The 16,909-nt window shown below is 36.5% G+C and overlaps 2 protein-coding genes across 2 annotated transcripts; both read left to right on the plus strand.

Moving 5' to 3' along the window:
• Positions 1 to 624: 624 nt before the first annotated feature.
• Positions 625 to 9,724, plus strand: LOC143561390 (serrate RNA effector molecule-like). The gene is made up of 12 exons (XM_077049489.1): positions 625 to 1,121; positions 3,651 to 3,766; positions 4,095 to 4,143; positions 4,297 to 4,371; positions 4,455 to 4,529; positions 4,606 to 4,653; positions 6,301 to 6,369; positions 6,460 to 7,251; positions 7,338 to 7,386; positions 8,272 to 8,504; positions 8,606 to 8,788; positions 9,403 to 9,724. Exons 1-12 carry the CDS (start codon positions 625 to 627, stop codon positions 9,461 to 9,463), a joined length of 2,247 nt encoding a protein of 748 aa, XP_076905604.1. The 3' UTR covers positions 9,464 to 9,724.
• A 3,829-nt stretch (positions 9,725 to 13,553) lies between these two features.
• On the plus strand, positions 13,554 to 15,789 carry LOC143561391 (uncharacterized). The gene has a single exon (XM_077049490.1). The coding sequence runs from the start codon at positions 13,675 to 13,677 to the stop codon at positions 15,646 to 15,648; it is 1,974 nt and encodes a 657-aa protein (XP_076905605.1). The 5' UTR covers positions 13,554 to 13,674; the 3' UTR covers positions 15,649 to 15,789.
• Positions 15,790 to 16,909: the final 1,120 nt, after the last annotated feature.

The raw sequence follows: 16,909 nt of genomic DNA on the forward strand, positions 1-16,909 counted from the left end.
GAACAAGATGAAAACGTCGGTGGCGAAAGGAGAAGTTGAGGGAAAATATTTTTGGTGTAAATCTTGCAATTTGGTCCTTAAACTTTAGTTGTGGATGCAAATGCTGGATTAAAGTTAGTTAAGGCGTTGTTTTTGCTCATTTCTAATATTTTTTATCAATTAAATAAAAAATAATTAAACTAAAATACTAACAATTGCGAGATCTTTTCATTGATAAAATACAAACCAAGTCGAGTATGATTACAAATATGAGGAAAATAAAAACCCGAAATGTTACACGTGAACAATAACTTTTCAAATATACAGAAAAATCAATGCATTTATCTCTCTTCCACTTACAACATCCTAAATCACTTCTTATATTATTCTTTGTAGTTTGAATATGATATTGTTGTAGTTTTCTGTTTTAATTTGAAAAATAATATGCCATGTCTAGGTGTTTACAACCTGGTTTTGACGGTTTTTAAATTAAACATGTAAGCCTAATTAACCAATAACCCGTTTAAACATTTATAAAGCTTTGGTGACTATGAGGGTAAACATTACACAAAACACAGAAGTCTATATATTACACAAGACACTACCGTTTCTAGGGTTCCAATATTTTTTTCACATCTGAATCAAATGGCTGAATCCGAAGCAATTCCCACACCGGCGGATTCACTCGAACCACATGACCACAAAGTCGACGGCGGCGGCGGCGGCGGAGACGGCGACGGCGACGGCGACGGAGAACACAAATCAACCGCACTCGCAACCGAAAACCCTAACGCATCGTCATCTCCACCACCACCACCTCCACCACGACGGCATGACCTTGATTCGAGAGAACGAAGAGCCGACGACAGGGACAGAGATAGAGATAGAGACAGAGATAGAGATATTGATCGTCCGCCTAATCGGCGTTCGGATTATTATGAGCGCCGTGGGAGTCCGCCGCCTCATAGGGATTACAAGCGCCGTGGAAGCCCTAACTCTCCGCCTCCGTATCGCGAGCGCCGAGGGAGTCCGCCGAGAAGGTCGCCGCCTCCGTTTAAGCGGTCGAGGAGGGAGGATGGAGGGTATGAAGGTCGCCGGGGGAGTCCGCGCGGAGGCGGAGGGTTTGGACATGGTGATAGAAGGTTTGTTCGAAATCTATTGTACTGTAACTGTTGCTTTTAGTATTGTATGTTAATTCAGGATGCTGAATTTAGCATATCTGTTGGCTGATTAGGAAGTTAATGAGTCCTCACAGTAGTTTGGTGATATGCTGATATTTATTGCGTTTATTATGTTAGTACTAGGATTGAGCTTATTTTCTCAAATGTTATGGCATTGTTCAGTCCGTTGTCCAGTCCCTTCCTTATTGAGTGGTTTGTAGTCTGCAACTGTATCTGAAGAGATGAAGCAGTTTGATGCACTGGTTTGTGAGTGAAAGTGAGTAATTGTTTGTGAGTGACTAATATTTCACCTGTTCAAGTATTTGATAGTGAGTGAGAGTGTTACTGCCTGTTTAAAAATATTGATTTCGAGACATTAGTAATACTCCATCATTCTAATTAACAGGAGCACTTTCCTGGTTCTATTGCTTTAGTTCATAGGAAAGTGCTTTTATAATTTGGAAGGGAGGAGTATTAATTGAAGGGAGGGTTTGATGATGTTTAGAAGACTTGAATCAAAGCAGAAGTTGCAATATTGAGTTGTTAATGAGTCCTGACAATTGCTTTTATTTGTAAAATAATTGGTGATATTTTATTGTGTTTGTGTTAGTAGACTGCTTTATCTAGGGTTTATCTTATTTTTGGAATGTTATGGCATTGTTATGCACCTACTGGCTAGTTTGTAGAGTCTGCAACCATATTTGAAGAGATGCAGCAGTTTGATGCAGCGGATTGTGAGTGAGAGACTGAGAATATTATTTCACTTGGTTGAAATTTTTGATTGTGAGGGAGAGTGATTCATGGCTGTTTAAAAATATTGATTTTGAGACATTAGTAATACTCTACCGTTCTAAATTACATGAGCACTTTTCTGGTCTTGTCACTTTAGTACATAGGAAAGTGCTTTTGTAATTTGGAAGGGGAGAGTATTAATTGAAGGGGAGGGTCCGATGATGTTTACCCGACTTGAATCAAATCAGAAGTTGCAATAGAGTTTTATTAAACGGAATCTGGCTGCAAGCATAATCTTGAGTGTGGGGTGAGTGGGTAACACGTTTGATAGCTTACATTCAGAACCGATGACAAAATGCTTAAAACCACTGGATATTAGATTCTATAAGCTTTAAGATATAATATTACACATCTGTTGCAGTCACAGGTTTTCACTATTTGTCTGATACTGTGATCTATGCTCGGTGATGTAAATTTTGGAAAGAGAAGTGTCTATGTGCCTCCATTTCTTGTGATAAAATACTGTTTCAAATTTTGGTAGGTTGAATCATTGACTTCAGAAGAGTAATTTTTTTATTTTGTTTTTTAGATTATGTAATTACTCACCTGTTTGGAACACCTCCACACAGGCCTCTAGTGTAGTCGTGTAGGTGCTTAATTTTGGGAGGACAAGTTAATGTAGGTGCAGTTGAATAGTTTCAAAATTGGCAATTGGCTGTATAATATCAAAGTAGGGTGATTTTAATCATGTTACTTGATTTATCTTATACTGCAAGTGGCTTGATTTTGGCAGGACTAGAATCTGCAGATTTTGCAACGTATGAAAGATTGACAGTTAACATCTGAAAATATATAAAAGGTTTGCAATATGTAATAATCAACTATTTGGGAATTACACTATTTGATTATAAGCCTAAGCAATTTTTTGTAGGAAGTTTGAAAAAAATATGCAGTTAACATGCTTCTTGTAGAGATTTTTTGATAATAAACACACACATACTTGGTGAAGCAAGTGCAGCTTTTTAATGTTTAGCTTTAAGCTCTTAGTAAGTGGCTAACATGAGAAGATGGACTGAGAAGAAACATAAAGTCAAATGTGTCTATTTTTGTGGAGAAATATTGTGAGGGCTTGAGGCATTCCCTATTCAGCTATTATTCTAAACAAAACTGAAAACCTAAATAAACTGCTTGTACTATTGATCTATTTATGGGAAATCACCTGCTTTATATTTGTGTGTTGACCTTGCTTTTGCTAGGGTCTACAAGTGTTCTCCCTCTTGTCACCGTTGTCTGAGCTCTAGCCCTAAAACCCGATTTAGCGTTAAACCTAGGACTTAAATGTATCTTTAATTTGTATGCAGATGCTGAGTTATCTTGCTGCATGCAGGCATCTTTTTTTTTTGAACTCTGCATTTTAATTTTTTGTGGTTTTTTATCCTTTGACTATTAGGCTTTAGGGCATTGATATTATCTTCACCTTTTGCTGTTCATTGTGTTATTGTAATGAGAGTCTCTTGCAGAGCATAAGGACACATCATTTTCCATTGTATTATCTTGAATCTGTTGTTTGTGTGGTTTATCAACTAGATCAGTCTTCTTGTTAGTAAGCGTAACAAACTAATTGGGGATTGAAATAAGAATAGGAATTATGAGTATAGCGCCTATATGGTAAAATTAGCATATAGTCTAAGTCTATGCTTTTGTTCATGTACAGCATTTTGTTAAAAGAAGACTGTAGCATTTTTTTCGTTCTCGTAATGCTGTTTATTGTTGATACAGGTTTGGATATGATTATCCTGGTGGCTATGATCGTGATATGGGTGGCAGGCCTGGCTATCCTGATGACAGGCCTCGTGGTAGGTATGGTGGCCGTGGGTACCAAGGCGGTCAATCTGGTAAGCATCAATTTCTTCTATCTGCAACTTTTTGAAAGTTATTGAAGCTCTAAGTAAGTTGAAAGTTTCCATTGGCAAATATATTGTTTTAAAAGCTATTGGTTGTGTTATTAGCATACTAATATGTCAGATGGTATTAATGAATACAGTAGGCTGCATTATGTATTTCGGTGTTTTATAGTAGAAAACCAGATTTAATAAGCAATCTTGAACACTCTCATCATTTACCTATGTACATAACTTAAGTTCAAATCAAGATACCATACAATAATTTCAGATTTTTTTTTTTTCAACTTTTGTATTTGTAAGCTTCTATCTGCTTTTGTAGATTGGGAATCAGCTCGTGGAAACTACAATGATCATCCCACTACACATAGGTGAGCACTTTGTCAAACTATTATGGATGCATTCTTTTAAGTTTTGGCCGCCACAATGCTGTTCTTTATGTGGTTTTGACCAAAATAATCTCATGCGTAGATTGCATTGTTGCTATTTACATGTGAATTTGATTTATTATTTTGAAATTTCAGAGAAGGGTTGATGTCTTATAAGCAGTTTATTCAGGAGCTTGAAGATGATGTTCTGCCATCAGAAGCTGAACGAAGGTTTATTTAGGATACTTTACTAAATGTTTGTTTTGCCTTTTACATTCTAGTGTGTTGATTTCTTAATCCTTTTTGCCTCACAGGTATCAAGAATACAAGTCAGAATATATATCAACTCAGAAGCGAGCTTATTTTGATGCCCATAAAGGCAAAGATTGGTACTGTTTTGCACACTCTCTTTGTTTACTTTTGTTGATTATAGTTTTTCTCTTTTAATTCTTGTTTCCGTTATAGGTTGAAGGATAAATATCACCCCACAAATCTTCTTGCTGTTATTGAAAGGTGTGCTTTTTTTTGTATTCTGTAGAAGAAGATTGCTCTCACAATTAAACTGGATCTTATACTCATTAATCAGTTGGTTATTTTGTAAATGGATTGATTTAAATTGTGCTCTACCTCAAATGGAGTCAAGTAAAATGTTAGCTAGAAGGGGAATGGGTCAGACAAGTCAAACGAGTTGAAATTAAGTCTGTTTTAGTGTCTTACAACCATTTTTTTAAAAGGGTTTAGATTAGCATTGTCACTATAATGTTTTTGTAATTATAGTTGACACATTAATTATTTTTTTAAAGAATAAGTGTTTGCGGGTCAATCTAACCTGACCTGGCTTCTTTTAAGTTTTAACCCACGCAAAAATCACTAGTGTCAACTTGAACCTGCTTTGACCTGTTAACTCGCATCTTGCTAGGCTTGTAAACAAATCGAACGAACTTGGAACAGAGCATGTTTGTGTCCGTTTGTTTGTTTGCACTCTAACAGAACAACGATCAAACACAAACAGTTAAACGAACAGGGTTTTCTTGTATGTGTTCGTTCATTAAGAAAATGAACATGCTCATGTTCTTTTATGTTTGTTTGCTAACAGTATAACGAACTTAAAAGGACGAACATAATTGAACATAGATGAATGGCCATAGCTGAGCTAAAATCAGTTAAAATTAATGTGAAGAAAAATGTGTGGGGTCTATTAAAAGTAGACTGTAGTTATTAAAAGCGATCAAAGAGCACGCCTAGGCGCCATTTTTAGGCGAAGCGGTGGTTTCCCGCTTTTAATGCTGAAGGCGCATATGTAGGAGAAATTTCCGATTTGTTTTGATTAGTTTTTGATTTTTTTTCTGATTTCTTTTTGTAAATCTATAACTGATTGATAAGAATTAGCTAAAAAATAGGTCAACTTACGTAATTTACTCCAAAATCATCTATAATTCTTGATTCTGCATTAAATATGTTTTGTATATTCTAGTTGAGCTACATATATTTAAATATCATTATTTTAAAAGGTTTTAATTTTTTTGTATTGATTAAATGCTATTCATTGTTAGTCGTATTGAATTTTAATTATATTTGGGGAGTAATAATAGTTTTATATATCTATTACATATGTATTTTAATGTTTTTATTATTGCCCTTTTTTGTCTCAGACTCTCGCTTTTTTTGCTCCTTGCGCCTAGGCCCTAGGCGATGCCTATGCGCCTTGAGTGTGCTTACCGCTTTTGATAACTATGAAGTAGACTAAGTTGTAATGGATTTGAAAGATTTAATATGAATATAACGTAAGTAAACGACTGAATTTAAACAAATGTAAACTAATGAATGAACATAAATGAATGAATGGGACGTGTTTAACCAAACGATAACTATGAAGTAGACTAAGTTGTAATGATTAAAAGATTTTAAATGAATATAGCGTAAGTAAATGACTGAATTTAAACAAATGTAAACTAATGAATGAACATAAATGAATGAATAGGACGTGTTTAACCAAACGAACTTTTTTAGTTTGTAAATGAATTTCCTCCCGAACGGTTCAAGAACTGTTCACTGAACGTTCGGTTCGTTTACAGGCCTAGATCTTGCTATCTCCATTTATTGCTCTATATCTTTTGTTAAGATTTCTAATTACTCCATTTCTAATCCTTTTTTTTATAGGAGAAATGAATCTGCACTAAAGCTTGCTAAGGAATTTTTGCTAGACCTACAAAATGGATCTTTAGATTTGTAAGAGGCACCTCCTTGATATCTCTTTACACAATGTCTCTTTTACCCTTTACAAAGTTAACCACTAAAACATCCTTTAACATGAAACAGAGGACCCGGTGTTACTAATTCACCTTCAAGGAAGTCAGGGCAAACAAGTAATCCCAATTCTGAAGATGAATCAGAGTTTGGTGGCAAAAATAGACGTCGAGGCCCAAAAGAAACTGACCCATATTCAGCAGCCCCCAAAGCGCACCCAATCAGTTCTGAACACAGGCGGATTCAATCCGACATTGAACAGACACAAGCACTTGTTGAGAAACTTGACCTTGAAAAAGGCATAGAGGGTAACATTTTATCTAAACCTGATGATAGAACACACAGAGACAAGTCTCATGGTGGGTCCAGTGGTCCACTTGTAATTATACATGGGTCAACTTCAGTCAAAGGTCTTGAAGGTGTCGAGTTACTTGATACACTCATCACTTACCTCTGGCGGATTCATGGGCTGGATTATTATGGAATGTCTGAAAAAAGTGAACCGAAGGGTTTCCGTCATGTGAGACCAGAATCTAAAAACACTGATGTGAAAATTAATGGGAGTGAGTGGGAAAAGAAGTTAGATACACGTTGGCAGGAAAGATTGAAGGGTCAAGATCCATTGGAGATAATGACCGCGAAGGAAAAGATTGATGCTGCTGCAGCTGAGTCTTTGGATCCATATGTTAGAAAGATTCGTGATGAAAAGTACGGGTGGAAATACGGGTGTGGGGCCAAGGGTTGCACGAAGCTATTTCATGCTGCTGAGTTTGTTCATAAACATCTGAAGCTGAAACACCCTGAACTTTCAGTGGAGGCAACTGCTAAAGTTCGTGAAGATATTTATATACAAAACTATATGAAGTAAGTCATCGGTTTATGAGCTTTCTTTTTGTTTGTGCATCATTTTGGACATGGTGATGAAAAATTAAATTGTTTGATATTTACAGTGATGAGGATGCACCTGGTGGGATACCTATTATGCAGCCGTCTTTACAGGTAAACCTCACATAACTAAATGATTGCGTATTTCAAGTTGGTTAAAATCATTGATTACTGTCTTTGTTCTTGTGGCTTCCTTTTGGTGTAATTACATTAAAGTTGATGAAAACTATTCTTTTGTGATATGCTGCAGTTGAAAAGTTCAATGTGATGTTAACTATTTCATCCTTTGTGGTTACAGAAGACTAGAAGAGCATTAGTAATTAGGGCAAACTGCCTATTTAGAATATACTTTTTCATTATTTTAGCAACCAATTTTAAAGCATGCGCAAAATAGAAGCCAACTTAAAAGTTATAATTGATTTTAGCAATCAACTTCATTAACTGTAACTTTCTGATGTGACAATGGTTAACCTCATTAACTGTAACTTTCTGATGTGACAGTGGTTGGTGCTATGCCACTCACCACTTTTGCAAAAAATGCTTCTGTTAAAATACCTTAATTAATTATCTACAATTCCGTGAACTGGAATATCGGGTGTATATACATATTCTTAATTAGACATAAATATTACATGACACATTGCCTATACTTATGCAAGGACAATAAAATGTCACGTCTGCAATTTTTGAAAATTAGCAAAAAATGATCTGCTGCTGTTTAGACTGGTAAGAAATGTTAGCTGGTTTTTATTTTGTGCCTAGTTAAAAATCTGGTTGCCAAAGCCAGGAAAAACTGTGAAATTTGTATCTATTCCCTGATGTTTTGCTATTTGTAGTTGGTTATTCTTACATCATTTATTTGATAGTTGTAATATCTTATAATTCCATGTACACAGCATTACGCTTTCAACTTTTGTCAAATTTTTATATTAACATGACCATTAAACATAAGTTTTTGCTACTTTTCATATTACTGATAAAGCCCTTAAATCTCTTCAGAGGGATAGACCCCAAAGGCACAGGCCTGGTATTGGTGCCCGATTGAAAGATAACCGCAGAGAGTACGATGGCAGAAACAATGGTGGTGAAAGATTCGACAGGGGTGAGAATCCCGAGAATGATGCCGGCGATGATGAACAAATGTTTGACTCTTTTGGTGGTCAAGGCCTTCATGCACCTTTCCCTTCTGACATTCCTCCACCCCCAGTATTGATGCCCGTACCTGGTGCAGGGTGAGCCTACTCACCATTCGGTTATGTGATTGCTATTTATTTTCCATTTTATTTTTTTGTTTGTTGTTTTGTAACATGTTTTATACAATTTAAATTTGCAGCCCATTGGGACCTTTTGTCCCTGCTCCCCCTGAAGTTGCAATGCGAATGCTGCGAGATCAAGGCGGGCCCGCACCTTTTGAAGGCGGTGGTAGAAATGGGCGGAATGGGCCTCAGATGGGTGGACCTGCTCCAATAATTGCTCTACCTCCATCTTTCAGACAGGATCCTCGTCGCTTACGAAGGCAAGTTTTGTAGATTGCTATATAATATTACGTATTTGCTTATATGATAATTTTTAGAGAAAATTGCACAAATAGTCCTTGTGGTTTGTCCATATTGCAAGCTTGGTTCCCGGTTTTTTGAAAATTGCGAACTTAGTCCAAACATTTGTGTAGGGTGCGCGCTTAGTCTTAGTTTTAACGAAAAAGTGATGTCATGTGCCATTAATGTGAGAGTAATTTTGTCATTTCAAATTTGTAATCCTAAGTGCTTTAGAACTTCTCATGTCAACTTTGTCACCTTTGAACTTCGATTACACACTGAACCTTCGATTTTGCACAGATTGACGGTGATGAAGTCGCCATTAGGAGTTTTGGGTATTTTATTAGGGTTCCAAATTTGTAAGGACACAATTTACCCTCACATGACATCACTTTTTATTATTAGGGTTCCATATGTGCAACGATCTCACAAATGCTTGCACTAAGTTTTGCAATTTTCAAAAAGTCCGGAGACCAAACTTGCACTATAGTCAAACCACAGGAATCATCTGTGCAATTTTTTCTAGTTTTTAGCTGATGTATATGACTACAAAACTTTACTTAGAATATATATTTTCTAATAAATTAATGTGCAGCTATCAAGACCTTGATGCTCCAGAGGATGAGGTTACCGTCATAGATTACAGGAGCCTGTAGGCTGTTCTTTGAGTGAAAGGAGTGTGGCTCGGCTTGACCTGGTCAAATGCTCGTTTAAGTGGACTTTTTTTCTTCTGAAGATGGCTCGAAGCGTACTATTTTCTGGAGAGGAACAAAAGTCTATTTAAAATCATATTTATGGATGTAAAACTTGGTTTTTGTTTTGGTGAAAATGATGTTATGCTTTTTTTAAATTGTTTTTTGCTTTTAGGTTTTGGTTTTGGAGTTGCACTATAGATTGATGAATCTGAGATTTGACAATAAGCTTTGTTAGTTTCTTTCTAATCATTTGCATTGTTCTTACAAGCCTGATTTGTTTGAAGTCATCTAAATGGGTAAAATCATTGTATCACATGCATGAGGCTGCCAAATATCATAATTTAACGAGTTTTTGTAATTATGCACACATCAAAGCTTTCTACTTAATGACAAGTAAGTATGTATCAAAAACCAAGTACAACGTGTAGATTTAATGATCGGTGTAAAGATGGAAGGTACCATAAAATGGACAAAGGTGGTTGACGAATTGTCTAGGTTCATTACTGTTGTTATTTCAAAGTCATATCTTTTTAATTTCAAAATCAAATATAAAATACAAGTTATAAAGAGTAAATGAAAAATCACACACAAATACTAAAGTCTAAAGGTCAACTACAATCAATACATTATACAAGACGCAACGTTTTAACAAATGAAGAATCAAACACAAATACTAATAAACTCTATTGAAGTTCTCACAAAAAAAAGGACTTCATAGAAAACAAATTAACTTCCTCCATAATTTTCATAGAAGTTATTCGAAGTTCATAAAATTTCATAAAACTCTCACAAATATAATATATTATACTGATAAGGAATTCTATTGACCTTTCAAATTCCTTAACTTTAAATCTGAACCATTTAAAGTCCTAAAAATGCTTTTAGAAGCCGTAGTTGGTAAATGTTGTACGCTCTCTCTCCGAATCTTATGCAATTAGTTGTTCCATGGATTGCATGTGTTCTCCCCTCCCCGTGTTCACCAACAACCCAAGCAGGGGCCGGGACTACCTACAAAAGATTGGGGTCTCATTGAATTTCAAAATTTTAACTAAAACATATATATTGAAAGTGTTCAGTAACACTGTAATAACAATTATGGTGACCCCATACTCAAAATCTCAAGGCTGTCAAAATGTTAAGCCTTGGTTTATGCACGGCATGGTCGATTGAGCGTATTGGACACAACCTTTATCTTATTGATAAATCAAAAGGGATGCTTATTTATGCTACAACCATTTTAATGTACATTTTTTTGTTGACACCATAAAATTCCTTTTCTCACAATGGGTTCCGTCATTTTTCATTTTGCTGAGTGGGCGTTGACAAGGTACAACTGAACATACACATGGTACAAAACAATTTGAATCCGCGAATCAAAGTCTGCCACGACTAGTTAAGGTATTCTATTATAAACACTCTATGATGGTGATTCATTTCTATTTGGTTTGCATATGCACTCCCGCTAGGCAATTCAAATAGTTTGGATCAGTTTATACACACGTTTCCAGATATCTAATTTTTAGTTTTAAAACTGTGTACAAACCTTCCAACAAAATATATATATATATATATATATATATATATTAGATCCCGACCTAATTTTCATAAGCGTGTTAAAAGTAAGGGTATCAATCATGTCGGGTTGGCGGGTTAACAGGTTGAAATGTGCAACTCGAATCCGACCCGTATTATTATTTGTGTCAAAGATTCAACCCTAACCCGTACACACAAATTCTGGTTGACCCGAAAATGAAATGTTATTTACCAAAAAAAAGATTTTTTTTTTCTAAAATTAAAATGGAAATGATTTATAGTCGGTTGAGAAAATGAGTAATATGATTTTCTTAATTTTAAAAATAATTAAAATTATTAAATTTGATTGCAAAATTACAAAAGTTTATTCGAATAATGGAAAACAACAAAATAGAAAAAAAACATATAACTATACAAGTTTAAATTCTAGTACTTAAACGGTTAACAGGTTAACCCGAACATAACCCGTTTTTAAACGAATCTTTTTAGTCAACCCAAAACTTTTTTTTTCGTATCGGTTCAGGTCGTGTCGGCCGGGAACGCGTATGGATCCGGGCATGGTCGTTATTATCCAAATCCGGTAGAAAGTAGAAAGTTGTGGTTCCGAGGAGAGAGAGAGAGAAGGAAACAAGGCAAAGACCTAATCAATTCAATTCGATTCGATTCGATTCGATTGGATTCATCCAATCAAACCCCTAACAATTCATCACATCACATCAGATCATTCTACCCTACCGTTAGTAAGTCTATCCATTCATTCATTTCTGCATTTTCATCATCTTTTTCTATATTCATTTCATCCATTCCAATTTCATTTTGATTTGTTTTAGATGCCGAATTCATACGTCTGGTTAAATTGAATTTGTGTTTAACCTAACCGTCAATTTAGTTATTATTATTAATCAAACTCATTAAACTGCTGCCTTTCGATAATGTGTCTCCTTTAGAATTATACCTACTAAGCTTTCGTTGTCGTCAGCCTTGCGTTAGATCTCCATCCTGACACGCGCCTGTATTTTATTAGGTGCGGTTTGTAATTGCTAGTTTCATTACCATTCTCGTTTAGAAAATGCTGGAATCTTTTTGAGTCAGAAAAATATAGCTACTAAGTTTTCGATGCCAATATTTGGACATGTGCCTAGATTCTGTTAAGTTTTAGGGCTTGTAGTTCCATATTTGGATCATGATGGAATGTTGTGGTTCTTGCGTGTGCTAGTATGACGTTTTGACCCTGGAGCATTAATATGACTACTTGTCGTTTTGTTCTTTTATTTAGTATTCAATGCTGTTGTAACCTTAAAGGTTTGAGGGCTTCTGATCTGCTTTATTGCAATTGATCTTGAACATTTTGGGCTCTAACAACCTTCACAAAGCTAATCTAACATCAACTTGAACGCTCATCTTTCAAAACTTGCTCAGCCAAGTTTCATTCTCTTATTAATCCGGGAATCTAGATCCCTCGGTTTTGCAATTTGAAAAGGCTCCTCAGTTGTGTAGATAAATGTGCCGTGTTTTTTTACTGATCTATCCGTCCATAATACATATATGTAATTGTTAGACTTGACAATTTAAAGTGTTAGCTGTTACTAGCTTTGAATAAGTGTGTCATTTAGAAGATGTTGAATTGAGGTGTTAGAAGTTTTATTATTGTTCTATCTTTGGATCATGGAAAGTTGTGTTTCTTGCGTGTATTAGTATGACCTCTTTTCTATATGAGCATTAATTTGATTACTTGTCGTTTTGTTCTTTTGATTAGTATTCAATACCATTGTAACTAAGGGTGTTAGGCTTCCTACCTGCTTTATTGCAATTTGTGTTTTTTTATTTACTCACAACTTTTTGGGCTTTATTAACCTTCTCAAAGCTATCGTATGTAAGATGACATAAAACTTGCTCAGCCAAGCTCCATTCTGCTATTCAACCAGGAATCTAGATTCCTCTTTTTGCAATTTGAAAAGGTACCTCAGTTGTGTATCTGTCTATCAATTAGTAAGAGATATATTTGATTGTTAGTCGTTTTCTAAACTAGCGCTCTCTTTGGCTGAAAACTGTCCAGACTACCAGTTAAGGAATTCTTGCTTTTGTTCTGCTTACTCATCAAACAGTTTTTCTTGTTACGCCGGTGTATCATTGCAGATTTTTTCATTCTGTTATAATACATGAACAGATTACATGCATAGTACAACTGTTGGCCAGATAATATGCATGTCAGAAATCTTGTGATCCTAGCATATATGCATGTTTTGAGTAACCACTATGGTCAAAGAGATATTGATATAAAAGTTGCAACTTTGAACAATGATGGAAATTCTCATTAAAGTTCATTGGTAATATAGGTATAACCATAAAAACAGCACCTGCCTATTCGGATTGGCGGTTTATTAACACTGGAATACAAGAAAGTTTACATTTGTTTCATAACTTATACATTATTATGTTGTATGATATGCCTTATCGAGTCTTTTTGGTTCATGTCTGTCATTATGTAGTATGGGCTTCTATTAATCTATTATACATCATTTACACTAATCTAAACAAGTTAATTATTTTGTTTATTCTGTGTTTATTAAATGCTGTTTACTTTTTATGGTTATCTGACAAACAAAGGTTTTTGATATTATAGAAAGCTGGAACTTAAAATGTCTCCTGCATCTAAGTCAAAGTCAAAGGACAAACTGGCTGCTGTCAAGGACCCACAAAAGTCAACCAAACCCACATCCAATGCTAACGCAGGCGCACCTGGTAGCGGTTACAATCCACTTTTAGGAACTTTTCATACGCTTGACACTACACCTGTGTCTACTGTTTCACCTATTCACATAAACGGCCGCTCTCGTAATATTGATGATACAGAGGACCATAACGGGAACAACTCTGTTATGGGAGTTGAATATGATTCAATATCCAACAATGGGAGTTGGTCAGGTGAATCTGAAGATCACAAAGAGAAAGTATCTCAAACATCCAACCGTCACGACACAATTCCAGGGGTCGATAACGATAAACGTGAAAAAATCCGCCAGAAAAATGAGAAAAAACATCAGAGGCAAAAGGAAAGACGAGCTCAAGAACTCCATGAAAGATGCAGCGGATATTTAATGTCAAGAAAGCTAGAATCACTTGCTCAACAGCTTGTGGCAATGGGATTCTCTTCAGAACGTGCAACAATGGCTCTTATTTTAAACGAAGGTAAAGTCGAACAATCAGTTGCATGGTTGTTTGAAGGCGGAGAAGATTCAAACAACCACCAGGAGCATAATAACATTGACAGTGGCGGTAATTTGAAAATTGACATATCAGAAGAACTTGCTCAAATTGCTGAAATGGAAATAAAGTTTAAATGTTCAAAGCAAGAGGTCGAACGTGCTATTGTTGCTTGTGAAGGTGATCTTGATCAGGCAGCTGAAACCTTAAAAGTTCAGAAACAGGAACAAACGCCTGCCACTGTGGCAGCAAAGCTCGAGGAAACTAAGGTTTCATCGACCTCAAGTATGATTTCAAAAGCTATACCTATACACCAGAAGCCTGATGAAAAAGATTTACATTATAACTACACAAAATCGGTTGCTACAGTGGGACCGACATCAACAGACCCCGGTATCAAAAGCTTACAGTTGCTAAAAAAGATTCCACCGAATTCTGATTGGACCAAACAGCAACATGTTGGTACTCCATCTGTAGAGAAGCGGTGGCCCGTGACCATAAGTGGCCCAAATTCAAACCCTTCGGTTTCTTACTCTTTAGCTTCTCCATTACAGGTGGCATCAGCAACGGCTAAAACCGAGCCCCAATATGCAAATATTGCAACCGAGTTAAAGAATATTCAGTTAGGGTCGGTTCGGGAACCGGTTATTATGATGCAGCGACCCAAATCGAAAAACACACCCGCAAACGTAACCTCGTCCTCGTCAGCATCTGATTGGCATCCAAATGTTGTTGAGCCGGTAATGAATATGAATTTGAATGTGAATTCAAACGGGTTTTCACATGGGCCCACCACCACAAGAAGCTTTAACAGTTCAGGCTTCGGGGGCTTGGTTAATAATACCCAACTGTTTGACCAACTCCATTTTCAGCAACAGCATCAGTATCCATCAAGCAGTGGCCCGCTTGACCATTTTAGGCAAACTGCTCAAACGGGTTCCATGAGCCAGTACCACAACAGTGGCATGTGGAACAGGACAGTGGGGACCACCACCACTACTCCAACCCTAGCAGCTGCTTCTTCTCTTGGGCTTTTTTCCGGACTGGGCTCAAACGGGTCTTCGGGCCCATCAACTCCAGTAGACTGGAATGCATGTGAGTCATTGCAGTTCGATTACACAAACATAGACTGGAGTCTAGACCGGCTTCCTCTTCCATCTAGCAGCCTATCAAGGCCCATCGGGTTGTGGATGGGTCCAGGGTGGGGTGGGGGTAAGGCTGCCACGAGACCGACAACGAATGGTCTATCGAACGGGAATAATGGGCTTTCGATTGGTTTGCATTCGGATGGGGTAGGTGCGGTGGGTTCTGAAGCGTCTGCAGGTGGGTCTCGGGATTGGGCTTCGCCTTTTGAAGAGAAAGAGTTGTTCAGTTTCCCCAGACAGTTTGTTTCTTCTCCTTCTCTTTAGTGGTGAACGAAAACATGACAAACAGTAAGATGATAGAAGATGAAAAAAAAAAACAATAAAAAAACAGAACTTTAAAACATATGTTGTTGGGATCTAATGTTTTTCGTGTTTTCTAAAATCGTGCCTGATGCCTTTGTTTCTTGTTTATGTTTTGCTTTGCGTGTTGATTATAGTCGGGGGAATGATAATTGTCTTTTTTTGGTAGCCGAAATGTACATCAAAAGATGCTGTATATGGATAAAAGGTTGTATACAGGCGTAGATATTTCGGCTCTGGAAACCCGAAACAGGCTGCTCATCTCTTTTACAACTTACAAGTTTTATGACGTAAAATTGATCTTTTATAAAGTAGAACTAATGGGATAATGAAAAACTGAAAGTTGTCATAGTTTGTAACATTTTAGGTAAATTCCACGTCGGCTTTGAACTAAGGAATGCTAACATTGTCTGTGGACGAGAGGATAACTTGACGGTTAAACATGCGCAGATCGGGGTAATTCAAGGATTGATGACCGGACGATGTTTTGTTAGGAGGATGTTACACAAATTACCACAAAAACACAACAAAACCTATGAAATTTCAAATAATGTGTAGAAAATATGGTCATAGGTGTTTAGAAATGGCTACTTATTTTTCCTCCTATTTAAAAAATGAAAGAATGTCATTGTATTTCATGGTATCTGGTTAACCACCTTAAGAGTATGTGCTATGAACACTGCTATATAGTGCTGTCGCAAATGGCTCGTGAGGCACAAGGGGGGGGATGACTGTTGGGGGCGTATGAGGAAGCGTAATCCTTTTCTCCCATGTGGTAATAATAAAAGTAATTGCCTAATGACAAATTTGGCCATGTCACTCACAGCTATCATAACACACGCTAGTGAGTGTAAAATTGTAAAATTTGAAACCCAACCATAGCTTAGCTTAACGAGGTGAGAATTTTCGTTAGTGATGAGAGTGGAGAGCGAAGCGTAGGTAAAACGGTCCAGGGCGAAATAACCTAGAATGGAGTGTGGATTACACCATTTAAAAGTTGTAGACCAGGGTTGAGCTTGCATTGAGTGAACAACTATCTCTGTTGGCTATTTTTTTTGTTCAAGCCCTCATAAACGGTTAGTAGATTCTACCGCACATTCACATGTGTAAAAGACCGCTGTGAGACACCGGCATTTCTATTTGCGGTATAAATAAGAATTAATCAAAATTATCGCTCTCTTGATTTTTAATTTATTAAAAATGTTGGAAGTAAACCTGGATATCT

Source organism: Bidens hawaiensis, unplaced genomic scaffold, assembly GCF_021521415.1.
Source record: "Bidens hawaiensis isolate Kalapana, Puna unplaced genomic scaffold, B.hawaiensis_p1.1 tig00020673_1, whole genome shotgun sequence".
Lineage (NCBI taxonomy): Eukaryota > Viridiplantae > Streptophyta > Magnoliopsida > Asterales > Asteraceae > Bidens > Bidens hawaiensis.